A 12,983-nucleotide genomic window follows, 5' to 3' on the forward strand; every position below is an offset into this window, starting at 1 on the left:
GCATACCGCCACACACCCAGGACTGGGTATTTTTCAAATATACATTATTTCTGTAACAGCTTCCGGTTTTCTCTGCTTTGCTTCTTTTTAGGAGGGGCCTGGGTATCCTCTCTCAAAGCCACCCTGGAACCAGGGCCCTTGTGCACTGCTGTGTGCACTCACTCCCCAGGGAAGTGAGTGCACGCACCTCATGTTTGGAATCCCCCTGCAGCTAACACAGGGCAGCACAGACCCTGCCTAGCCCTCCTCAGCTGGATAGGACCCAGGGACTCAGACCCAGGACGGAGTAAAGGGAGAAAGATTGTGGCTACTCTGCAGAAAAGAGTCATCATACCAACACTTGTCTAAGCCAGGAGAATTCATATCCATCCCCATTCTTCCAGGCCAGTCCATCCTCCTGAATGCCCTGCTGTGCTCAGATGCAACTCTGGCCCTTCCAGCCCATCCCAGACCCATTGCTGAAGCAGTATTAAACGGGTAGGCCAGCATCAGAGAAATACCCCTTCAGAATGCTCCCAGGCCCCCTTTCACATGCAGAATGTCCACGTCACCACTGAATTCTGGCCTCTTTCTTAAGCCAAGTCACTGCCTGTCCTATGGAGAGGTGATCAAGTGCAGCCTGACATGGTTTATTGAACTGAGATTGCAGAGACACAGACAGATGGATGCAGCTTTCGCCAGAAAAAGCAACTGAGAAAGGGATGTAGGCAGCTTATTGCAAACACATACTACACATGGAATTAGTGCCTGTGGGGTTTTCAAAGCTGTCAAGGCTTTTGCTCCCTTACAGGCAGACACCACACAGCTGCATTTACTTACATACTTGGCATAATCAGTTTAAAATGTCCAAAAGCATTAGTCACCTTTTCCACCCTCCCCCCTTTACAAATCGGCTTGTCTGGTGCCAAGCACCCTTTATGTTTCTTATAATATGAATTTCGTCACTCAACAATGAAGCAAATGGCAATAGAACAGAGCATGGAGGCTAACAGCTAGAACAGAACAGTAAACCACAGACAGTTAGAGGACTGACGACATTCACAAAAATGCTTTCTCGTGGCTCAGGAGGGGGCTATTTAGCCTATGTATAAGGGAGGTCAAGAGATTTCAGACTGCCCTATCCTTCCACCTCTTTTTCCTCCAAATATAGCGTCTTCCTGCTCCAAGGGGAGCCATGGCCTGTTGATCAGAGCAAGCAACTACGATACAATAGTCTTGGTTCTGAGACAGTATGTCTGGTGCTCCCAGCACAGGCCTCTAAATGTGGCTGGCTCTCTGGAGGCACAACACTGTGGCACACCAAGCTATTTTTTCCCTGCCCCCAAAGCTCTCTCTCACACCTATCATTTGGAACAATCCTATCATCTTACATTTATTTCTGGAAGCTCAGCGATTATAAAACATGACACACCGGGCCATGACGTTTCCAGCCAATACTTTGCATTTGTTTAAAATGCTGTATCGGACGGAAATGGATACAGCCAACACAGTGAGACGCTGCCCAGCCTGCTAGTAACAGCACTGGGATAGGACGGGACATTCACTATATTGGTGTCATCTCTCCCACATAGCCTTTGGGATGGCTAGCCACAGTGGCACAGAGTAGGGGTCAGGAGGCAGGACAAGGCTGGTTAAAATGGTAGATGCCAAACTGCTGCAGGAAGAGATCTACTTTGGATCACAACATGGACAGACACACATAGGAACAGCCCATGCAATAAATAAGTAACACAGCAACGCGGGGGGGAGGGGAGGGGAAAAGTAGGTCTTTCCCAGGCATCAGGTTGTAGAGAGAGTAGATCATCACAACAAGTTCTGTGTATCTGTAACCTATATACACAGACAAAGCCATCTCAGCAACAGCTTAGATGTCCCTGCGTAGCACAGCCCACACCACGAGAGCCTCACAGGCCAGGAATTCTCTTCAGCTGCTCGGGGCTAGTTTTAAGTGCAGATTATTTGACGCCACGTTTGCCTGTAGATGCTGCATATGGAGATGTCCCAAGCTTCCAGGGCTCTCGGGGGCAGCGGTTTAGGGAGCCAGGCTTCCCTTTTGGCCTGTCCACAGCTCTCGGAGCTCCACTTTACAGCCAAGGTCTCTCAAGGCAGCTTTGGCTATGTCGTCACAATCCTGGTGCACCGCACGAGCCTCCAAAATCAAATTCTCAGCTCCCATCTCCAGGATAGCCTGAGAGAAGTCCCGGTTCCGGGAGACCAGGTTCCGGATCAGCATGCAGGCCTGTTTCTGAGAAGCGAGGGACAGGAGAATGGTTAATGGCTTGTGGAGGGAGCAAAGGGAGGAGCAGGAGGCCACTCACAAGGGAATCAGATGGTGTATGCACAGCAAGGCTGGGCTTAATCTAGTGCCCCCTTCCTATGTGAGGGATTCCAACGTGCTTTGCACGAGTTAAATCCTGGCCAGGTAGCAGCCACGGATACAGAAGTGGCAGCCACTTTGCATTCAGGTCACAGATTAAAACCTGCTTCGGTGGGAAAACTGTCCAACTGCCCAGGGTCATCCCTGACTGCTTCCTTCACCACCCCTAGAACCTTTCACTGCCTCTTTGGCAGGCTCAAGAGACAGGCACAAGGGTCTGATCACACGGTTAAATCCTGTTTGAACAAATCCTTCCCTTAACACACAGAACCCAAACTCAAACATCCCAAAGTGACTTCCTAACTCTAAATCAGCCACCCTCAAACAAGGAACATGGGGCACGGACTGGGGGGCTGGCCCAGGAGCACCCTTCTGCCAGAGACGTTAGCCCACTGATTGCCACATGGGCAAGGACATCAGACGAGGGAAACGATCAGCCTTCCATTCTGGTCCCTGAATTCACTGAGTGCTGGGAATACTTTTGGAATGTGAGGACTCATTGCCTGGGGATGTTGAGAAGGCCAAAAATATAACTAGGTTTGCTCTGGGTGTCCCCAAACCTCTGACTGCCAGAGCTGGGGAGGGGAAGGCAAATTGCCCTGTTCTGTACACTCCCCTTGAGGCTCTGGTACTGGTTGCTGTCAGAGACAGGATACTGGGCTGGATGGACCACTGGTGTGACCATTCTTATGACGGATTAACACGCTCTAGCGCAAAAAGGTTTTAAATAAAACATTTTTAAAGCATGTAAAATATTTAGAAAAGCTGCAGAGCAGATACGGGATCCTACAGGGCTTAGGGAATGAGATGGGGACTGATTTTTTCTGGTGAAAGGGTCTCACTTTATCTTGGGGGACAGGCAGCCTGTCCTTCCTGTGACCAATTTGAGCAGTGTTGGCAGACTCTGGAAGGAATGTAACCTCATCCTCCCTCCGCACAGCCATTTTTGTCACAAAGATTCAATAAAGCAGGATATGAAGTGGGAAGTGTAAGAGGACCCAGAACCACCATCCACGGGGCTGGGTGCAGGGCTATATTTACACAGGCAGGAAGAGGTGTTAGTGACACAGGTACGGCTTGAGGAATGGAAACTGCACAGCAAGGTCTTTGGAACTAAATACAATCAAAGGACAATTTCCAGTCCGAATCCGGCATCAATCAGCTCAGACAGACGCATGCCTCTGAAAGAACTACAGAACGCTGCTCCACCTGCAGCTTCTTCATGATCTTCACCACACAGCTGCAAACGCCGTACAGATGCTGGATGAAAGACAAAGAAACCCAGGGATGCAGGGAACCCTATGGTACTGAATTAGTAATAAGGAGCTCCGAGCCAGGTACCTGCACAGCAACTTCTCTTGGATGCATCTTCATGGCCTGAAGAGCTACCAAGGCCCCTCCGCCTTCCATGATGACTTTACAGTTCTCTGGCTTGCGCAAGGCCAGCATGCACAAAGCTGCACAGCCCTGCTCACAGATCTGCAGGACCAAGAGGAAGAGAGGAATCATTGGCTGAAACAACTGCAACCAGAAAAGAGAGTCAGCACCCCCCTGAAGCCTCCCTATCCCCAATTCATTCCCTCAGGAGAAAGAAGGCTAGTCCCCCACCGAGCCAGCACACCAACTCCCAGGGGATTTATACAGTGAGTCTGGTGCTGGTGTAAGACATCAGTTTGATGGGCCTAGAGAACAACCACCTCTGTTTATCACGGTACAGCTACAGCGTGGCCAGCAGCCAAGCAAACACCCCTTCTGATGCCACCTCTGTCAGCCCCAGGACCTCAGCTTTGCCAATAAAAAAGAGGCAACTGGAGAAAGACATGGGAGGTTTTGATGGTAACATTTGCTGGCCGGTAACTAGTCCCGTGTAGTCCTTTGACAGAGGCCAGCACACAGACATCAGAGAAGAATGATTTTCAGTGATGGCAGGATCTGAACTATTGACCTAGATGTGTGAAGCTCAGTATCCAGTTTCCAATTCCTGGGCCATCTGGTCCAGGACCGTAAATGTATGAGTATGGTAGAAAGTGGTTAACTGTTTGGATGTCATACAAACGCTTGCAAAGTAGACATGGAACCGGTCTAGAAAACAGGAGCTACACTGTCCATGCTGGGAGCAGAATTCTACTCGCTACAACTGCGGCTAGCACAGTTCTGCTCCCAGCATCAGCAGGGCATTGTTCCAGGTCAGAAGTAGTTATGGGGGTTGCAAGTAGCACTGCCTGGGGAGAAACGAAGGTGAGGGCACCCTTAATGCTGTTATCAGAACTGAAATAAAGGGCCAAAAATCAGACCTCCAAACCCTCCAAACCCAGACAGATGCAGAGCTCCAAAGCACAGGGAGGACCCAGTGTATACCTGAGGGCTGGCAAGGTGATGGCTCATAGCCAGCACAATGAGGTCTGTTCCTCCAGTGTTGACTATGGCGTCTTTCACGTCATCGTTCCCTGAGATGGCCCACATGGCACTCAGCACCTGCTTCACCAGCTCCTGCACTCGACGACAAAGAGGACAGAGAGGAACAAAACCCACCAGATCCCATGTAAGCAAGGCAAAACAGATCACTACCACTCAGCCTGAAAGGCAGCACCTTCCACTTCACTGCCAGCCCTGAGACTCAAACTCAGAACCCCAGGCAGGACGGATGGGGGTCAAAAGACTCTACCTGAATAGCAACATTTTCCTCGGGACTCCCAGCCCCTCACATCCCAGATCCTGTTTTCCACTGGCCCCAGGCAGAATGGCCAAGTTGCCCGGTTCAGAGTAGCTGGGATTTTCAAAGAAGCGTAAGAGAATTAAATATCCAAATCCACAGAAATTCAGTGGATAGCCAATGTTCCAGCTTTCCTGAGAACTAGAGCTATTCCTGGATTGGGAAGGCTTTATAGAATAGAGGCTAGAGCCGGGATGCTGGGTTCTGTTCTTGGCTCTCCCTCCAACTCAGCACATGCAATCTTGGATTGCGTGCCAGAATGTAGAAGGTGGCAAGTGGGCATCAGCAGTGCCATTTGTGTGGTAAGAGCCCACGGGTAGAGCTTACCGAAGCCTAATGCTCATTCATGTTTGGAAAATGCACTAACGATGAAAAGCACCATGTTACGTAATAGGCAACATTATTCCCAACCCCCACCTATAAATACCCTCTCTTCCAGGAAAGCATCCCACTCACTGAAGAGGGACAGTACCTGGTGGTCAATGCAGTCAGCCAGAAGGGCCACCATGAAATTCAAGCCTCCAAGGTCCACAATCTCTTGACAGAACTCATTCCGGATGGACAGGCGAGCCAAGGTGGCACAAAGCTCACGGAGAACGCTGGAGTCGTCTGTGAACGCTGCAGGAGGAGGAAGACAAGGTTGGAAAATAAACAGGAGCTGGGGCGGAGGAGCTGGCAGAATCAGTTTCACATGGGTTTTAGAAGAAGGACCAAGCGTGAACTGGTGGGTTTCAGTCCAATACATAGCGGGGCAGGAGTCCATGATCCAAAACTAACCATGATAACTAACACTGACAAACTCAAAAACCACAGACTAGGAATTGAATGAGCCATGGAGCTTGACCTCCCTTTTGACTCACAGGCCTTTTCAGGCCCAGGGAGAGGCACACTGGCAGGATATCATGTGTGGAATAAATTTACACAGCTATTGCCTGGGTTGTTCACTGCCCTCTAGCCAGATGACTGTTAACTCGGAAAACTGAAGTCCTGATCCTTCAGTTGCCTTTGGAGTAATTACCATACTGTACCCTTCTGCAGCATCTTTCAGAGGATCTGAAAGCATTTTAACAGCAGCAAACTTCAAAACCCTCCCTGGGAGGTGAACAAGTTATTACCGCCATTTTACAAAGGGTAACCTGAGGCCCAGAGAAGTTAAGTAATTTGCTGAAGGTCACATACAGCGAGCTGGCGGTAAATCTGGGAAGACAACACAGAGTCCTGACTTCCAGGCCTCTGCTCTGACCACTAAACAACCACATAAAGAACTAAAAATTAAACCTGCAGTTAAGCAGCATGACCTTGGGGTAGGAGAGTATAGGGAGCATGAGATAAGAACCAGCAGTCAAAGCATTAATACTACCTTTGGCAGCCTCCATGAGGATCTTTAAACCGTTGTTTTCTGATACAATCATCTTGGCATGATTATGGGCATGGCCGAAAGGCACTCGGATGTCATCATCAAATGTCATGACCCTGAGCGCTGAGGAGGCCTCCCGGACCACCCCAGCACAGCTGCCATGCCGGACAATGGCACCCGTCAGCAATGGCAGGATGCCACCTTTCACCAGTTCCTGGCGGTTCTGCTCATGTTTCAGACAGGCATGTCGGATGCACCGGATCCCAGCTAGAGTTATTTCAGCGTCATCTGCATTTTCCTTCAGTGTTTGCAGCAACAGCTCTTGGCCTGCAGAGTCGAGCAGGTCTGGCTGCCCATCCATGAGGGCAGACAAAGCATGCAGGGCCTTGAGCATGGCACTTCTGTCTCCTGAGGCCAGCTTGCAGGCAGACAGCACCACAGGACAGGCACCTTTCTGCCCAGCCAAGTAGCGGACAGCCAGCTGTTCTCTGCATTGCTCACTGAAGCGCACTACCTGCTCACCGACCTCACTGAGTGCAGAGTCAGCGATGGACTTCCTGAGCGAGTCTAATGTCTAAGGAAGGAAAATGGCAGTTAGTGTTCTCCCCAAAACCTCCTGAGAAAAAAATTCCACTGGATCATCACATCTGCATATTTACAACCATTTCTCCCCTTAAATTTAAGAAAATTTGGCATGATGAGAAACACTAGACAGCCTAAGGGATAGCCATTAGTTTTTAGGCACACAACGGGGCAAGGATGTAAAATACTAAATGGCTAAGCAGTAAGCATTGGTCTTACCAGTTAACCAGCCCTGGCCCAGTCCCAGCCCGAGCAGCTCCATCGGCCCCAGCCCCTTTTCCTTTAATCGACTAAACAATAATGTTAATAGTTTAAACAGTTAACTTTTTTAATAGGTATTTACATCCCTACATGGGGTCAGAGGTAGCCTAGCACTGCTCTTCCCCCTGCAGCGTGCCTCACTCCTGAGCTGCAGCGACCACCTCTAGGGACGAAAGGGGAATTCAGTCCCCACGGCCCATTCAGCTCTTGGCCTCTCTGCAGCGTCTGCCTGGAAAATGCCTCTTCTAATGGTGATTTTTGTAAAGTGGATGAACTTGCCCATTAGCAAGTGGACGGGATCCCACTAACTCATTTCACACAGGCCAACAAATAGGCGTCAGTAAATAATAACGTAAGAGCTGCCATGCTGAGTCCGAATATGGTCCATCTCACCCAGTATTCTGTCTCTGATAGCGGCCGGTACCAGCGCTTCAGAGGGAGTGTGTAGAACAGGGCAACTATGGAGCGATCCACTGGTTATCCTCTTCTGGTAGGCAGATGTGTAGGGTCTCCCCAAGCATGGGGCTGCGTCCCTCGTCACTTTGGCTAATAGCCATTAATGGACCTATCCTCCATAAATGTAACCAGTTCTTTTTTGAACCCCAGTTATATTTTGGCCACCATAACATCCATGACAATGAGTTTCATTCACAACCATTTGTGTGTTTTGTGAAAAAGTATTTTCTCATGTTTGTTTTATAACTGCTGCCTACTAATTTCATTGGGCAAGCCCTGGTTTTTGTATTGTGAGAAAGGGCAAACACTACTTCTCTGCTCACTTTATTTTTCACACGGTTCATGAATTTATAGACCTCTATCCTCCTCCTAGTCATCTCTTTTCTAAGATGAGCAACTCTAATCCTTTTAGTCTCTCCTCATATGGAAAACATTCCCTACCCTTGATCATCTTTGTTGCAATTCTCTGAATCTTTTCCAGTGCCACTACATCATTTTTGAGATGGGGAGACAAGAACTAGATACGATATTGCTGGTGTGGGTGTCCCATGGATTTATATGGGACATTACAATACTTTGTCTTATTTTCTACCCTGTCCTAAGGGTTTCTAACACAGTGTTAGCCTTTTTTGACCTCTGTTGCGCAGAGAGTGGAAGTTTTCAGAGAACTATCCATGGTGACTCCAAGATCTCTTTCTTGGGAAGCCATAGCTAGTTCAGAACCCATCACTGTATATGTGTAGTTGGGATTATTTTTTCCAAAGTACGTTACTTTGTATTTATCAATGTTGAATTTCATCTGCCATTGTGTTGCCCAGTCACCCCGTTTTGCAAGATCCCTTGGGGTAACCCCTCACAGTCTGCTTTGAATTTAACTATCTTGAATTGTCTGCAAACTTTGCCACTTCATGGTTCACTCCCTTTCCCAGATCATTTATGAATCCTGAACAAACCAGATCCTTGAGGGACCCCACTGTTCACCTCTTGGCAAAGTTACACTCACTGCTGACCTAGGGCTAGACTGGAACCAAGGATGAGAGGGGAAAGGCTCCACATCATATTACCAATCCTCAGACTAGCCAGTGACCCCATTTGTTATTGCTGCCCTTTTCAGAACATCGATGGAGCTTTCATGTCAGGCTGACCCTTCCTTCTGGCCAAGAGGGACTGCCTGAAAGCTACTCAGGGCACTCCTTGCTCCTGCTGCCCAGGAAATATTATTTTGCAGTTACATAGCACCTTCCACCTGAGGTGCTTCCTGAGCTAACCCGATATATGAATATCCTCATTTTACAAGACAGGAAGCATTAAAGCACAGGGAGATTAGCCCTATCTCGGGGCTCACAGGGAGTCAGTGGTAAAGTTAAAAGTGGAAGTGAGAGCTCACGATTCCCAGCCCCTTACTTGAACCATCAGACCACACAGTTTGTTGAAAAGCTACAGTTAACATTTCCTACCAGCAAAATGTCGTGTTTTTCCTCTTGGCCATTTTCAGAGGTGGGTTTCCGTGCAGCTTTCACAATAGTACTCAGATCAACACCTAACAGGCAAGAGAGAAGTAAGGAGGCAGAGGGATAGGAACTCTGGTGAAAACTGTGAAGAACATTAGGCTTCTGTCTTTTCCTGAGGGTTAATTAAACACAGGCACGGATTATTAGGGTGTTTGTTACATCCCTTGGAAGGGATACAAAACCAAAGTCTTGGCCATTTGTGATCAGAAAATACCGTTTTTTAAAAGCAAGGGGCAATTCAGGCTAAATTCCAGCTTGGTAAAGTTCATTCTGCCTCTCTAAATTCCCTCCTGCTGTTTCAGCTCAAGCTGTTTTTCCTACCATGTCCACTCCTTAAAAATGGGGTGTTGTAAACAACTTCGCATCCCACCTCAGAAGACGCCGCATTTCAGAGGCAGGCAACTAAGCCATACATGCAGATTCTCTGAAGAGCTTTGGGATCTTTCAGACTGAAGCGCCACAGGAAAAAGAACAAAATGGTTTAGAGAAGTGCTTCCCTTCATTAGCAGTCAGTTTCCAGAAAGAACTGAGCACATACTTATGGATATTAAAGAATCCCAAACTGGCTTATATGAGAGCTAAGTTAGCTAGCTCAGTGGTTTGAGCATTGTCACCCTAAACCCAGGGTTGTGAGTTTAATCCTTGAGGGGGCCACTTAGGGATCTGGGGCAAAAATCAGTACTTGGTCCTGCTAGTGAAGGCAAGGGGCTGGACTCAATGACCTTTCAGGGTCCCTTCCAGCTCTATGAGATAGAAATATTTAATATATGGAGATATACCTAACACATACCCAAAAGCTCAGGAGACCCCTGATTTTTAATATGTTGAAAGCATTTTAATGATATATCTGTCATATCCTATTGCTTCAGAGTGAGATGGATTTGCAATACCCTGAGATTCAAATTGCTGGACAGCTTCTTTCACAGCCTCATCTGGATCCATTTCAAATTCCATGATGTTTTCTTGCACCACATCATCAAATGTTTCCTGTGTGATCTGTCTGGATGCCATTTTATTTGGTTATTAAACAGGATCTGAATGGCTTCTTGACCTGTCATCAGGAAAGCACAGAATTAGACTTGCTTCAAAACATTATGAAGTTTTTGACAGCGAGAAACAAAAATGTTTCCTTTTGCCAGATAGTAGGGTAAGCACAGAACCCAGAATCAGAGAAGTGTATGACTGCAAGGGATCTCAAGAGGTTACCTAGTTCAGTCCCCTGCACTTAAGGCAGGACTACATAATAACTAGACCCTTTCTGACAGGTGTTTGTCTAACCTGTTCTTAAAAATATCCAACAACAGAGATTCCACAACCTCCTTTGGCAATACGTCCCACTGTTTAGGAAAAACTTTCTACCTGTCAGGTTAGTTCATGTCCAGCCTAAACTTCACATGCTGTGTTGAAGATGGCTAAGGGGACTGAGAGCAGGATGTAGAGCCCATCACCTATACAGATCTTCAGTTCAAATCTGGCCCAAGTTGGTAATGACCAGAAGGTATTACCATCTGACACCAGTTCAGTTGCTGTGGTTGAAGGGAGTTCGAGGTTTTCATTCCAGTTACTAATGGAATAGCCACAAAGCAAACCATCATATTGGTGCTAACTGAGGCCAAGTTTATTCATTGACCATGGAGACTGAATTCCCATCTCTCGGCTAGAGGGAGCTCTTCATGCTCAAGAGCAGGGGTTCTCCAACTGGGGGTCGGGATCCCTCAAGGGACCATGAGGTTATTACATGGGGGGTTGTGAGCTGTCAGCCTCCACCCCAATCCTCGCTTTGCCTCCAGCATTTATAATGGCGTTAAATATATGGAAAAAAGTGTTTTTAATGTATAAGGGGGGGTCGCACTCAGTGGCTTGCTGTGTGAAAGCGGTCACCAGTACAAAAGTCTGAGAACCCCTGCTCAAGAGCAAGGCATACTGTCAGAGAGGAGCATGGAGAAGCTTAATTTGCTGCTACCTACCGTATTCTGCATCTATTGCAGAGATACACAAAGGATTTCAGTCACCAGTGGTTCTCAGTCTGGAACCTGCCCTAATCTTCCTTCACCAGCCTACCAATCCTGATATCATGCCAACAATTCATGATTTTTTTTTAAAAGACGTCATCAACCTGAAATCTAATTAATTAAAAAAAATACTTACAGTAGTTTTAGATTCACCATGGTGAAGTGACTACAATTCAGGCCTGGGAACCAGGACTCCCTAAGCTCTATTTCTCACTCAACTCCTGAATCCTCTTATCAGTTTCTGTGGTTTTACAATCACATATTCCCATTTTTTAAAACATATTTTCTCTCCTGTTGCTGTGTGAAAACCTCACAAAAACAACTGGGGAAATGGACTATACCGAAAGAGATGGCACAGAAAGCACCATTAAAAGTTCAAGACAGAGAAAAAGATATTTTAGTTACACTGAACTTGGATGTAACACTGATGGATCAAATTCACACAAGTTAATTTTTTTTAAGTTGACACTGTCCATTTATAAACATTTAAAAAAACCTGAGGCAATACAAATAGGTGACTTGATCAAAGTCAGAAAGTTTCTGTATGGGATACCTCTGATTTAGAACGCAAGAGTGGTTTTGGGTTTTTTTACATTCAAGTATTGTGGCAACATTCATGTAGTTTATCACTCCATAAAATATTTTTGACTCAGACACAGAATCAGAAACAGAACTTGAGGGGCCCTGGTTCTCAGTCCTGCGTTCTAGCCATTTCACCATGGCACCAGATCCCAGCAGTTACAACATTACGTATTTTAAACATTAGCAGTGTAACATGTCTGTCCTGTTGATTGTAAGCTCTTTGGAGCAGGCACCAGGTTTTCCTCTGTTTTGTATAGTTTCCATTACACCATGGCACTCAATAGATAAGAGTAATCTCCAAGGAGAAGCTGTGCTTTTATAATTTATTATTTAAAATTCGATTAAAAAAAGACAGCGAGAAATTTAAAGCCACAAGACTTGGAACAAGGGGTCTTTGTTCCTGACTACAGGTGCGAAGGTTCATATGGCACAGATGTCACTGCAGCCCTACCTGTTCACTGCTCTGAACAAAAACTGCTGAGTTAGGGCAATGGCAATTTTGCCAGGGTGCACTGGTGAGACAGTCATGGAAGACAGAATGGACTGCATGAAGATATGACACAGCATTCTGAGTACCTGCCTGGGCAGATATTTATATTATCAAAAAGCCATAAGGCAGATGCATTCACCAGGATGCAAAGGATGGTCAAGGAGAACTGGGATAAGCCAGTGCTTGTCCCCCAGGACTGGTATTTTAGGCACTAACAGCAGGTACGCTCAGCTATTATCCTTAAAGATAAGCCTCTGTGCTAAGCTCCAGCTTCCCTACCTGGCTCTCCACAATCTATCGGGCCCTGTAGCTTGGGATGGATAGGAATGGGGCATTTGCTAAAATGCCACTCACCTGGTCGGTAATGAAAAGCAGCTCAAGTCTTGCAGAGCACAGGATGCCCCAGGGGGGAGGCGGGGGCACCCTGCATGGAAGCTGGAAAAGCAAGAGGAGAGGAGCCAGGCACGTATGGCCCCGGGAAGGAGAGATTAGAAAGAATGGGTGCCAGCCTAGAGGAGCACGGGGAGGGGCTGGCCAGGGCTGTGTGCAAAGCAAGCGGGGTATTGCTAAGGTACAACGCAAAGGGAGCTGGGCTCGGGCTTGTGAGGGGGTGAGGGAGCTGCCCCCGGGGAGGGGGGGGGG

At 47.3% G+C, this 12,983-nt stretch overlaps 1 protein-coding gene across 2 annotated transcripts; it reads right to left on the reverse strand.

The window, feature by feature from the left end:
- Window positions 1–613: 613 nt before the first annotated feature.
- Window positions 614–12,982, reverse strand: ARMC6 (armadillo repeat containing 6). 2 transcript variants are annotated; one of them, XM_032782779.2, is made up of 8 exons: window positions 12,696–12,982; window positions 10,148–10,308; window positions 9,204–9,286; window positions 6,451–7,021; window positions 5,563–5,708; window positions 4,736–4,867; window positions 3,719–3,856; window positions 614–2,245 (listed from the first exon to the last, which is right to left on the reverse strand). In XM_032782779.2, the coding sequence occupies exons 2-8, from the start codon at window positions 10,266–10,268 to the stop codon at window positions 2,033–2,035; spliced, it is 1,404 nt and encodes a 467-aa protein (XP_032638670.1). In that variant the 5' UTR covers window positions 10,269–10,308; window positions 12,696–12,982; the 3' UTR covers window positions 614–2,032. The 2 variants fall into 2 exon arrangements, with proteins under 2 accessions (XP_032638670.1, XP_032638669.1); XM_032782778.2 differs by having other exon boundaries at window positions 3,719–3,898; window positions 12,696–12,815.
- Window position 12,983: the final 1 nt, after the last annotated feature.

Source organism: Chelonoidis abingdonii, chromosome 11 (assembly GCF_003597395.2).
Source record: "Chelonoidis abingdonii isolate Lonesome George chromosome 11, CheloAbing_2.0, whole genome shotgun sequence".
Lineage (NCBI taxonomy): Eukaryota > Metazoa > Chordata > Testudines > Testudinidae > Chelonoidis > Chelonoidis abingdonii.